The following is a 12500-nucleotide window of genomic DNA, read 5'->3' as shown; positions in this document are numbered from 1 at the left end:
TGATCTTTACTTAATATCCTAATGATTTTTGGCATAAAAGAAAAATCAATAATTTTGACCCATACAATGTATTTTTGGCTATTGTTACAAATATACCCCAGCGACTTAAGACTGGTTTTGTGGTCCAGGGTCACATATATATAAAATATAAGCATTTTATACATTTAATATGTTTAAAATTGAAATGAAATGTAAAACAACATTTTAATTTATGAACTTTTTTGCTTTTAATAAAATTAAGTTAAAAAATTCTATAATAATATGAATTCAAATCTGTAATGATATCTGATATAAAATGCTAATGCAAATCAGATTAAAACTGTTAAGAACCCTGAAAAAGAGGTATGAAGATGCCTCAAGGTGTGCACGTACAAAATATGCTTCCTATGTCAACGTACACAGTTGTTGCCCATTTTGTATCCCATGTTGTCTGAGCAAATTTAAACAGAGTCGCAAGGCAATAACTCGCTGTGCAGTGATACTTTATGGTGTGAATGTAAATGCAAACAATCTCTATACACTGTGACCCTGAGAGCTTGTCTATTTGTATGTGTCTGTGAGACCCTCATTCAACCGAAAATCTGGCTTTTTTTAAACATCCTTCTTTCCTCCCCCACAGATTTCTCAAATCTCTGATTTCACACTAATGAGTGAAATTATTAAAAGGATAGTGTTTACATAACTTTTACACAAAAAAGTATTTGGACACTGGTGCCAAACTTAAAATGTATGAATGTCATTGGTCTAGAAAACAAAATATCTAACCTAGTGGAATTTATTTTAAAGTAATCACAAGCATTGCAATCTAATTATCGAATTCTATGACATTCAGACATTTTAAATGTGACACTATATATAAACCAGCCGATAATCTCCATAAATGAGAGGAGTGTGTAACTGTATGCTTTGAAAACACATAGCATTTGTCTGTATGCCTGTCTGCCTCCATCTGTTTGTTTTATGAGTTAGAGAACCATGTCTTTCTCTTTTGGCAAGGTCTTTTTCTTTTTCTTACATACATGCTAATGGCAGCATGCCAGGCAGGAACATGTTGAGGATGAGACATGGAGCCGGAGAGATATCTCTGTATGGTTTAGTCAGGCTGCTCGCTCGCTGCCCTCTTGTTTGGATAACTCTCTCATTTGTCCATCTCAAGTGCTACAAGGTGTGAACACTTTGTCATTGTGGTATGACGGGACTGACATTGACCATCATTCCTCTGCCTCTCTCTCTCTTTAAACACTAGAGTTTGTCCCGAACTCTAGTGTTTGTTGGCACAACTGTTGACTTTATAAGGAGGAGTTGATATTTTTGTGAACTCCTGACAATGAAGGTCATTGTACACGTCTAACCATCTCCTCCCTGTTTTCTCCTCCTCCTCCTCCTCTTTCTCACTGCTGACTAAGAGGGAATTTAAGAGGGCAGCTAGAGGTGAGCCTGCAGGTACACGGGGAGCATCTGAACAGATCGGATCAGAATCATGCAGGCTCTTTTGGTGTTTTGCGTGTTCTTTGGAGCTTTATCTGTGGAAGGAGAAGTCCTGAATGAACTGAATTCACTCATCACATTTTCACCTGAGACAGATGTTTCATCCTCACAGTATCAACCGGTGGATTCTTCATCTGCACCAAGTGAGTAGATCAGCAATTATAATTTCAAGAGCAGTGACAGAGGATGCAGTCCCAGGAATGGTCAGACAAGACCACTGTGAATAGTTTGTGGTGTCTGTTATACTTTGTTCATGTTTACTGAAGTGTTTTTGAACTAGGATAAAGTTCTAAACTAAAGTTACAGAGAATCAAAGAATATTTTGATAGAAATAAAGAGAGGTAAATGCAACATCCTTTACAGTTTTTTTTTTTTTGATAGAGTGTATCTACCACAAAATAGTTTAAATTGTTGAAATGTTCCTTAAATATTTGGCCATGTGTGAAAACTACAGTAAATTATTTTAATACTTAATGACAATTAATTTAAAATGGATGAATTGTATTGCATTAGATAACAAAATATGAAAGCAGATGGTATTTGCAAAGAAATGATGGCTTTTCTCTAATTTTTTGAATTAAAAATTATTTTTTTTTACATTTTTACAATAACTTGGTCTTAGAGGTAATTTTTAAAGTTACTGTCGTTCTCCTCAAGTTCCCACAGGTGTCCTAGAAGAGTAATCACAGGTGTAGTTATTCACAATAATAATGAACATGATCCACTATACATTACATTGCACAATACAGTACAATACATTACTGTTCAAAAGTTTGGGGTCGGTAAAAATATTTTTGAAAAAGGTTTTGCATAAAAATACAGTACTATTGTGAAATACTGTTACAATGTTCTATACCTGTTTTCTATTTGAATATATTTTATAATGTAATTTATCCGTGTTGGCAAAGCTGAATGTTTAGCAATCATTACTCCAGTATTCAGAATATGCTGATTTGGTGCACAAGAAACATCACTTATTATCAATGTTGAAAACAATTGTGCTGCTTAATATTTTGTTGCAGAAACAGCTTTTATTTTAAATATATATTTTTGTAACCCTGTAAAAATCTTTACTGTTACTTTGATTAATTCTATGCATTTTGCTGAATAAAAATAGTAATTTATTTAAGAAAAACTTACCCCAAACTTTTAAACGGTAGTGTATGTGTAGCTTCTTCTGTCAGCAGTGCAGCTGTTGGTTCACACATGGTTCTGAATTCACTGATTTTGTTATTCTTGTGTTGAATCATAGCTGCATTAGCAGATGAAAAGAGAACCAATGAAGCACAAAGAACAAGGCAAGTAAGCGACACTGCCACAGATACGCAGGTGAGTTTGTATTTCTGGAGTCAAACCAATCAGGTTTCTAAAATCAAACAGTTTGGTGAAATAAATAGAAAACAGTAAATATTGAATTCATGACCATACTTGTGTACTATAGTAATGCCTGTTTGCTGCACATGGCTGCTACTGTTGTTACAGTGGAACACGTATGTGTATTCTGGCAGTCCAAGATAGCACAACCATACCATAAATGCTAATTATAAGTCTATTTTTGCATGCTGCCTTAATGCTCAGCCTCTCATTTTCCACCTCCTTTATTTCTGCCTGTGCTATTTGTCCACTATATTTAGTTTGTTTAGTTTGTTAAGCGTGTTTCTGTTCATTCCTGTGTCACTAATGGGCTCGATTCCCGCTGTGTTCCTTCTGTGTGTCCCATCAGTCAGTCATGGGGCGAACCGAGGCTGTGTGGGTGGAGCTCAATGCTGTGTTGGAGAGATGGGGTGGAGCCGCAGGGAAACTAAATGCAGTCTTGAGGGAACTCAGGGAGGAGAAAAAACGACTCATGGACCAAGGGGAAGAACAGAAAGTAAAGAAAAAGGAAGAGGATGATGAAGAAGAAGATGATGATGATGATGATGCGGAAGAAGAAGAGGAGGAGGAGGAAGAAGAAGAGGAGGAGGAGGGAAAGGAAGAAGAGGCAGCCGAAGAGGAGGAGAATGATGCATCTAACAGCACTTCGACCCAAGACTCATTACCAGAAGGCTGCCAACTGGCAGAAAGTCGAATATCCTGCAAGCAGATTGGCTTGTCCCACCTGCCAGTCATCACAAACCTGGAAGTCACCATCCTTGAACTGCCTGGTAAGGTTTGGAAAGGCTGAAAGATCCAACAAAAGTATATGCATCACTGAGATGCTCTATAATTTATGTTGGTTGTGTCTTGTAATAAGCACAGCCATTGTGTATTCTGGCAGTCCAAGATAGCACAACCATACCATAAATGCTAATTATAAGTCTATTTTTGCATGCTGCCTTAATGCTCAGCCTCTCATTTTCCACCTCCTTTATTTCTGCCTGTGCTATTTGTCCACTATATTTAGTTTGTTTAGTTTGTTAAGCGTGTTTCTGTTCATTCCTGTGTCACTAATGGGCTCGATTCCCGCTGTGTTCCTTCTGTGTGTCCCATCAGTCAGTCATGGGGCGAACCGAGGCTGTGTGGGTGGAGCTCAATGCTGTGTTGGAGAGATGGGGTGGAGCCGCAGGGAAACTAAATGCAGTCTTGAGGGAACTCAGGGAGGAGAAAAAACGACTCATGGACCAAGGGGAAGAACAGAAAGTAAAGAAAAAGGAAGAGGATGATGAAGAAGAAGATGATGATGATGATGATGCGGAAGAAGAAGAGGAGGAGGAGGAAGAAGAAGAGGAGGAGGAGGGAAAGGAAGAAGAGGCAGCCGAAGAGGAGGAGAATGATGCATCTAACAGCACTTCGACCCAAGACTCATTACCAGAAGGCTGCCAACTGGCAGAAAGTCGAATATCCTGCAAGCAGATTGGCTTGTCCCACCTGCCAGTCATCACAAACCTGGAAGTCACCATCCTTGAACTGCCTGGTAAGGTTTGGAAAGGCTGAAAGATCCAACAAAAGTATATGCATCACTGAGATGCTCTATAATTTATGTTGGTTGTGTCTTGTAATAAGCACAGCCATTCAACATTTTAACCAATGTGCTGTCGTACAGGGAATAACTTAACAAGAATTCCTCCCCGTGGTTTTTCCGAACTGCCAAATCTTGAAGAGCTTGACCTAAGTTTGAACAAGCTGGACGACTCTTCTTTCGGCCAAAGTCTTTTCATGGTACTGGCATTTTTTATCCCTTCAGGTACACCAGCTATATACTCCTATAATCTTTAAAGTGTATGTACTGTACATGTCTACATCAAATCTAAAAATAATTCCATCCTAGTCAGGATTTTCAAGAACATACAAATTAAAAGTTTCAAATTATAACTGCTATAACAGCCAAGATAAGTCCGGATTTCCCAGTAGGAGACCTTGAGAAGAGACCAAACACACCACTCCCAAAGCAAACTCGGCTGCATGAAAATAGGAACTGCAGTTTGACCAGAGGAAAATGCCACTGTATGAAATGTCTGTGAAATTAGCATAAAGAGTAAATGCTCTTTATTGAGGGAAATGAGTGCACAATTTACAGTGCACAACAGTATTTATGTTGTTCCACAAATGAGAAGAAGCTGGAGTCAGGCAGGTCCGATAGTCTGGGGCAGCAGGGTTTGAAATACATGTCTTAACATTAAAATAACTGGACAAACATGTGCAAATGAGGCTTTTCATTTGGTGGTAGGCACAGTGGAAACATTGCTGTGTTAAAATTTAGGCTCATAATTCACTAGGCCCAAAACAGACAGGATGTAACCACAAAGTACCAAGTAGACAAGCATTTTTCTGCTCTTTTAACAGAATCTGACAAAGCTGAAGAGTCTGAAACTTGACAGCAATGAACTTACAACAATTCCATGCTTGCCATCTTCTTTGGAGGATCTAAAGATAAACAACAATAAAATAAATCAACTGGCTTCACACAGCTTCAAAGGTTTGTGCTGTTTTCATGCCAGCTGCACAAACATGAGTTTATTCAGTTCAGTTCTTTATTCATTTTTTCCCTCAAAAAAGGTTTACAGATGAAGAATGGAGTAGTACTTTTGAAAAAGATATTTTAAATAATTTACACTCATAGGAGATATAATCTAGTCTCATATCAGTACCTGAATAAAAGCTCCTTTCCCTGCTGCTGGACATTTTTGTTCTCAAGATACACCTAAAGGCTGGAATACACTGCTGATTTTTGCCCCGATTTACAGTCTGAAAAAGTTGACGCTAGATGCCTAAAGTCAGAGCCAGTCTGCAGATTTGAGCTGACAGATTTCACAGAAAATCATGTTGTATATGATGAGCAGACTCCGATTTTTTTATCTTCAGACGATGATTCCATACAGTCGGAGGAAATCAAACATGTTTTATATGTTGAGCCTATATAGTGACACATAATATTTTAATTTGTCACTTGTCTCTCATAGCAACAGTTTTTTGTGTTCGGAACAACTTGAAAGTCTGGTAGTCTGTTCATTGTTTAGTGTATGAAGCACAGTTTTTCAACTGTAACTATTTAAAAAGTTGGTATAATGCCTATTGTTTTAAAATCTGTTCAGATTTTAAAAGTCATGTAGTGTATTCCAGCCTTAAATAAATCATGACTGACTGCTAATAGATCATTTGAACAATAATGTAGACAACTGAAACCTTTTTTTTGTAACATCCACACCACTAGGTGTCAGAATAAGTCTAGGATAGATCAAAATAAACAGAAATTACTGATACACCTTTAACTTAAGTTACTAATAATAACATTTTGTTTTCTGCAGGCCTGCCTAACCTAAAAGTCTTAGAACTGACAGGAAACATTCTCTATGAGGGCAGCATTGCACCCTGGGCTTTCAAACCTCTGAAGGCACTCAAGTTTTTACGACTGGATAAAAACAGATTCAGTGCCATCCCAGCAGACTTGCCCCCATCTATAGAGGTCAGTTCTGCAACCTAGCCAATGTTTCAGTCACCTGATTCTCTGTATAGGTTTATGGTTTCTACATTTTGATAATCTTGGTGTATTTGCAGGACCTGAGGTTGCAGGACAATCAAATAGTGGAGGTGCAGGACAGGCTTTTGGATAAGTGTGTCCACCTGAAGGTTTTAGATCTCAGTCACAACCTCCTAAAAGAGAACAGCATCTACCCTGAGGCCTGGATCAACCTGCCGTGAGTCTCACATGCACTTTTTGGACATTATTAATGCACTTTATAGATATGTTTATTGCTTCTGGAATGGTAATCTGCTTCAACGTTTTTTAATTTTGTTATAAAATATTTATTTATATACCAATATTTTATATAAAATATTTTATGTAATTTATATTTAATATAGATGATCAAATTAATCAAATCATTATTTTTTATATAAAAACATATTTCTATATATATATACAGTGGGGTCCAAAAATATTTAGTGCATGTTTTGTCATAAATTGTAAAAAAATAATAATAATACATCTATGTATTCATATTTCTATATGAAATACTTCACATAATATCTTGTAATATATTTTTAAATGTATATAAATATATAAATTATAAATGTATATACAATAATAAGTCCCTTTGTACATTTACCTTATTAGCCACTAGATGGTGCACAAAAGACATGCTGAGAACAGTCTAACCCACCCTATTGCTAAATGTGTTGTGGTAGAACACGGTTCCAAAAACCTGTGTGTTCGACATCATCAGAATCAGTTGAAGGAGGGTGATCATTTATTCTGGATCTGCTGTCAGCCTGCATCTGCCTCATAGTTTCGATTCTACCATAGTAGATGTGCTTCTCCAAGGTCTCACCTCACTCATCCTCAGCGACAGAGAGCCCACTCATCACTCACTTTGCCTTTTACCCTGTCAAACACACTGAGTGATGGGGTGACGTTAGAAAAACAAGGCCGAGAACACACATACACAGGGTCCTATGCTTACTTTTCTTTTCATTAAAAAAATTTAGGACCACCTTCTGATCAATAATCAAAAATTCTGATCAAAAATCAGCCTTCCCAGCATACGAGGTGATATTTGACTCCTTAAAGTGATTTACAGGGGCATTTTTTCTTTTGACCTTTGTAATGGCATTTTTCTAAATTTATTACAAGTGTCATCTTTTATGTCAAATTCAAAAATGTATATTTATAAGCTTTTTAAAATTTCTAATTAAAAGAATAGAATAAGAAGAATAATTTATAAATCAGTATTAACAAAATTAAGTTGTAATACAGAGGTGGCACAGAAGAACACAAAAGTGGCTTGTAGGTGTATTTTCAGACGTATAACGAGGCTCAGAGGTGACATGAGTGCAATTAAATTCAAAAATTAATGTTGAGATTGATGTTTTAAATATACAATTTTGAATATGGAAATATTAAATGATTTGAATAACTAAAATTATACTTTTAAAAATGAAACTAAAACTCAGTATGTGGCGGCAAGTCACTTTATCACTGAATCATTCATTCAATTGATTTGTTCGAACGGCTGATTCTTTCAGGAATGAATCAAGTGACTGTCTTTATGAATGGGTAATCACGAATCACTGACTCACTAGATTTATTTAAAAATGCATGTTCATTCATAAACGAAAAACACTGCTGTGTTTGCTGGGAGATGTGCAGCGGCTCAACTGTGACTTTGTTTGAAACTATTTTCATTGACGAAATAGAGCAAAATCAGGCAATAGTGTTATAATCAGAGAATGTAAGCCACTTAATATTAACTTCTTGTTTATTGAACTGTTGTACTAAATCAGTATCACATTTGCAAACTCCTAATAATCATTAAAGCTGTCACTCACCTTAGTTCATCGCGATCTCACAAAGTTCCATTATAATCAACGAAGCTCCCTGCACTGAACAATGAAGATCTTATTGACACCCTGTCTACACTTTGTTAAGATGAGAGGAGTCGTGAGCTTGCAGAACTTAGCACTGAACAAAATGCCAGTGTTCTGAGCAGTGAGTGGATTCTGATTAAAATTGTGTTCAAGGAATCAACAGTTATGTCTGTGATACATTACTCAAAGCTGCAAAAACACGTAAGTAGACACCCCCATGAGCACATACACAAATATGCTGATCGGGTCAGTCGCACTGGTGCTCCTAAATATTTTTTCATAGTTGCACGCAGTAGTGAAATGGTCGCACTGTAGAGCCCTGATACCATGTCCCAGCTGTTTGGAAATCCAAGCTTAATTTCATGAGTAATAAAGACTTTGTCTATAGGGTCATATATGGAGGATTATTTTGTAATTAGTACCTAAAAAAATGTAAAAATATCTAAAAGAGACACCCAAAGTTTATCCAAAAATGAAAATCCAGTCATTTACTCACCCTCCTGTTGTTTCAAACCTTTATGAAGAAGATATTTTAAATCACTGGCCGCGATTCACCATGCAATTACAATTAATGTGAAATGGAGCTTTCAAGTTTCTAAAAGGACAAAAGCACCACAACATTAACATAAAAGTAACCTATATGATTTATATTTAAGTCTTCTGATGTTATACAATAGTTTTATGTGAGAAACAGACCAAAGTAAATGAAATGAGACCTTCCATTACGACTTTCTCTGCTCCATAAGCTTTTTGTCGTTTCCACCCCCTCTCTCACACTGATTCTCATACCGTCAGCAAATCATATTATTACATTATTAATCTCTAACATCTTTTGCTCATTTTCTTTTCTTGCAAGTTGCAAATCTTTTTGAAACAGTGCCATTCAAAGCGGTTTGCAGGAACTCCTAATTCTCTTTCTTTCTATTCATGCTCATCAACTTTTGCATTACCAGGAAAGTGGACATTATCACTGGAACTGCTTCCATGGCTGTTGCACTGTTTACTTTCCAGCTGCCTTTTTAAGGTAACCTGTAATTAGCTGCAGTGAGCGCAAGTGAGCTTTGATCAACCATCAGCTGCTGTTAATTGTTACTATAGATGTGTGTGTGTGTGTGTGTGTGTGCATGCATTCATGTGTGTGATCCTGTGATCTACCCAAACACCGCAGCACCATGCTATTATCTTGACACAAATCTCTGAACCTCCCCGAGTTAAGGCAAGACTTTTACTGTCTGCTTTAATTTCTTCAGCCTTTATGAGTGCCTGTCAGCCCAAATAATGTCCCAGTCGGCACCATGGACCCAGTCTATAGCACTGTAGCACTGTAAATCCCAGCTCCATCAACACCTCCTCAACACTCCCATTTCTCAAAGCAGCCCAGCCGCATATTCTACATATTACATACATAAAGATGTAGCCATGACAATATTTTCTTGAATCTTGTTTGTGATCAGTCACATGACATTTCCAGCTGAGACGATTGACTCAAAAAAACATCTGTGGCCCAAAGATGGCAAATTGCGTGCTTCTGGGGGTCTTGTGCCAGAACTGAAATGATTGGAAATGCTAACGGCTAACTATTACAGATCCTCAGCATATAACAAAGGCACTTCCTATTAATCAACTTTTTTCCTTTTCTCTCTGTATTTGTTTCTGCATTTACACTTGCTCTAGCTTCCTTTTGATGCCTTTATGACCTTTTTGCACCTTGAAAGTTTTACTTGCATGGACTTTCAATGGAGTGACAGAAATCTTTCAGGTTTAATAAAAAAATATCTTAATTTGTTTTGAAAAAATTTTTTTGTAATGGTTTGGAACGATATAAGGGTGAGTAAATGGTGACGATTTTCATTTTTGCTTGAACTATGTGTATATTAATATCCTCACCTCCTTGAGCTCTGTCCATAGGCCGAGCGTGTGTAAGGCGGGGCCACAGCGAGTTGGGGCAAAAATGCCACTAAATTGGACGAGTCAAAATGCATTTACCTTTTTTCTCTCCTTTCGTCTTTTAACAAGAAGGCAGTTTGTGGTAATGTATAATATAATAAGTGTATAATGGAATATAATTTTAAAAAGTATAATATAATACTGAAATGTATATTCAACTGGCATAGGCATGTGTAAGGCTGGGGAAGGGGCAGAAATTTAAAAGGGGCAAAAAATTAGCGAGTTGGGGCAAAAATGCCACTAAATTGGACGAAAATGCCCCTGCGCAAACAAATTAAATCTATTACGTCTGTTGCTAACAATGCTAAAATGAAAATGATTAGAAAGTGTCGATTGCGGCATTAAATTAAGAACGGCTAATGTTGCACCGTATTTCATTTTAGGCGTTTTTACAGTGTTGCGCATTATAACCAATCACATGCGATTCCGTTGAGCTAAGGAATGCAATGGCCAATCAGAGGCGTTCTCAGTTTTGAGTGCGCGCGCGTTCGCTGACTGAATTCCGCGTATTCTCTCATCATAAACAGCAAAGCGCAGATGTAAGTACAACGTAAGAGATTCATTTCACAGTGTAGACAGCTTCAGTGATTAAAACGATAATTTTGTTTTTTGAGAGTGCTTAAAAGATCAAAAGTTCAATAGATCAAAGTTAATATTATGTCACTTTCTGTATAATAATGTATTCACTGTTTGAATAACCTTGGAAAGGAAACGTTATAATTACAAATTTCTAATGTTGTTATTAAACTGTAATCATGTTAAATACAAATTCAGTCCCATTAAACATATTTTATTAGCCTACATGACACCCATGTCTGGTTCTTGCCTAAAAATATGGGTTTATGATGTTTAGTTGTTAATAGATTTGGCTGCTTTTAGCCTTACCCTGGAGTTGGTTCACCCTCGGCCTATGGCTCCGGCCTCCTCTTTTAAAGTGCCAGGCCTTTAAAATCTAATTACAGTTTTCAGTGTCACTGAACAACCTTCATGGTTTATTTCTCTTAGAGGAGAAGCTCTAGTAGAACTGCTAATAAGATTCTTTTAAAGTTACTTTAAAAGTGACACATCTCTGACCAGTGACGTCACGTCTGCAATACGCAGTCAAATGTCATGGGAAGCTGTGCAACTTGGGGTTGAAGGACCGCTGTGCTCTGTGTGTTCATATGCCTGTGTGTTTATATAGGTGCACAAATTTCTGTGTGTGTGTGTGTGCATTGACACGACAGGTCCCCTGTCATCTGGAGGGTTGTTTTGGTTCTCAGGGTGAAGAACAGGGTGTGCTGGGAGAGGGCTCCTCTGCAGGCCGATGACCTGAGACAGAGGATTTTGATGGATGTGAGGACAGTGTTGATGCGCTGGCTGGACTGAGCTTACGAGAATGAGGAAGGGGGGTGAAACAAAGGACAAGCACTGCTTGTTTTCTCACACAGGCAGACAAAAACGCAAGTTAGTGCAGTTTCACCAAGAAGTTCACATTCTCATTTCATAATAAGTTATATAAAGTGTCTCTGCCTGAGGAGACAACCAAGAGCCAGCGGTTGTGCAGATATGAAGAGACACACACGCATACACGTAAATGCCATACACTCTTTAAAGTGTGAAAAACCCCTCAAAACCTGTTCTGTGAATAATGTCAGGAAAAGAGCACGAATTACGAATTACAGCTGGAGATGATTATGCCATTGCTCGCTCTTGCTAGTTCAAATCATAGTGCCCTAAATGAACGGGCTGAGTTTAGCTGTGCCTGGGTCTCCCGCATGCATGATATAACATGAGATCTAACAAAATGTGCCTTGTCGTGACAGTGGTCTTCCTGTCCTGCATGCCAGGTTACATAAGGGTGGTTGTGCAACGCTGGCATCGGTGCGCCTGTGGACAGCCGTGCTCTCTGCTTCTCATTATGGGAGTGCTCCCTGAGGATGCCCACCTTTATTGGCTTGTCGGTGGGGGGAATCTGTGTGGAAAAATGTCAGTATATAAATCTGACTCAGACATCAGAAGCCAATAATCCTAAAACTGCTTTATTGTGTTCTGGAATTCTGGAATTATTATTATTTTTTAACAAAATTGTATTTTATGCCAGTTTTGTCACTCAGATGGTATCTGGTATTGCACGTTTAAAAGTTTTTATGATGGTAATTGCTTTTAGATATAGTTCAGGCAGTGAAATACTTTTTTTCTACTGGTCAGCTTAATTGTGGATTTTCACAGACTGCTAATGTAATATAAATAAAAATAAGCTAACAATACATAAAACCTTAATATATAATAAATATATAATA

The 12500-nt window shown here is 37.4% G+C and overlaps 1 protein-coding gene across 2 annotated transcripts in view; it reads left to right on the top strand.

The window, feature by feature from the left end:
• Nucleotides 1–1150: 1150 nt before the first annotated feature.
• LOC107699569 (extracellular matrix protein 2-like) overlaps nt 1151–12500 on the top strand; it is a 16635-nt gene continuing 5285 nt past the window's right edge. The window contains exons 1-8 of one of the 2 annotated variants that reach the window (XM_016500870.1): nt 1151–1165; nt 1407–1631; nt 2750–2817; nt 3212–3632; nt 4511–4626; nt 5251–5383; nt 6213–6370; nt 6463–6602. In XM_016500870.1, the coding sequence (XP_016356356.1) occupies nt 1481–1631; nt 2750–2817; nt 3212–3632; nt 4511–4626; nt 5251–5383; nt 6213–6370; nt 6463–6602 (1187 nt within the window). In that variant the 5' untranslated portion in view covers nt 1151–1165; nt 1407–1480. Of the gene's footprint in view, nt 1166–1406; nt 1632–2740; nt 2818–3211; nt 3633–4510; nt 4627–5250; nt 5384–6212; nt 6371–6462; nt 6603–12500 lie in introns of both variants that reach the window. The other variant, XM_016500869.1, reaches the window with a different exon arrangement.

Source organism: Sinocyclocheilus anshuiensis, unplaced genomic scaffold (assembly GCF_001515605.1).
Source record: "Sinocyclocheilus anshuiensis isolate Anshui unplaced genomic scaffold, SAMN03320099.WGS_v1.1 scaffold879, whole genome shotgun sequence".
NCBI classification, from domain to species: Eukaryota; Metazoa; Chordata; class Actinopteri; order Cypriniformes; family Cyprinidae; genus Sinocyclocheilus; species Sinocyclocheilus anshuiensis.
The sequence above is the reverse complement of the archived record's forward strand: the minus strand, read 5'-3'. Positions and strand labels throughout refer to the sequence as shown.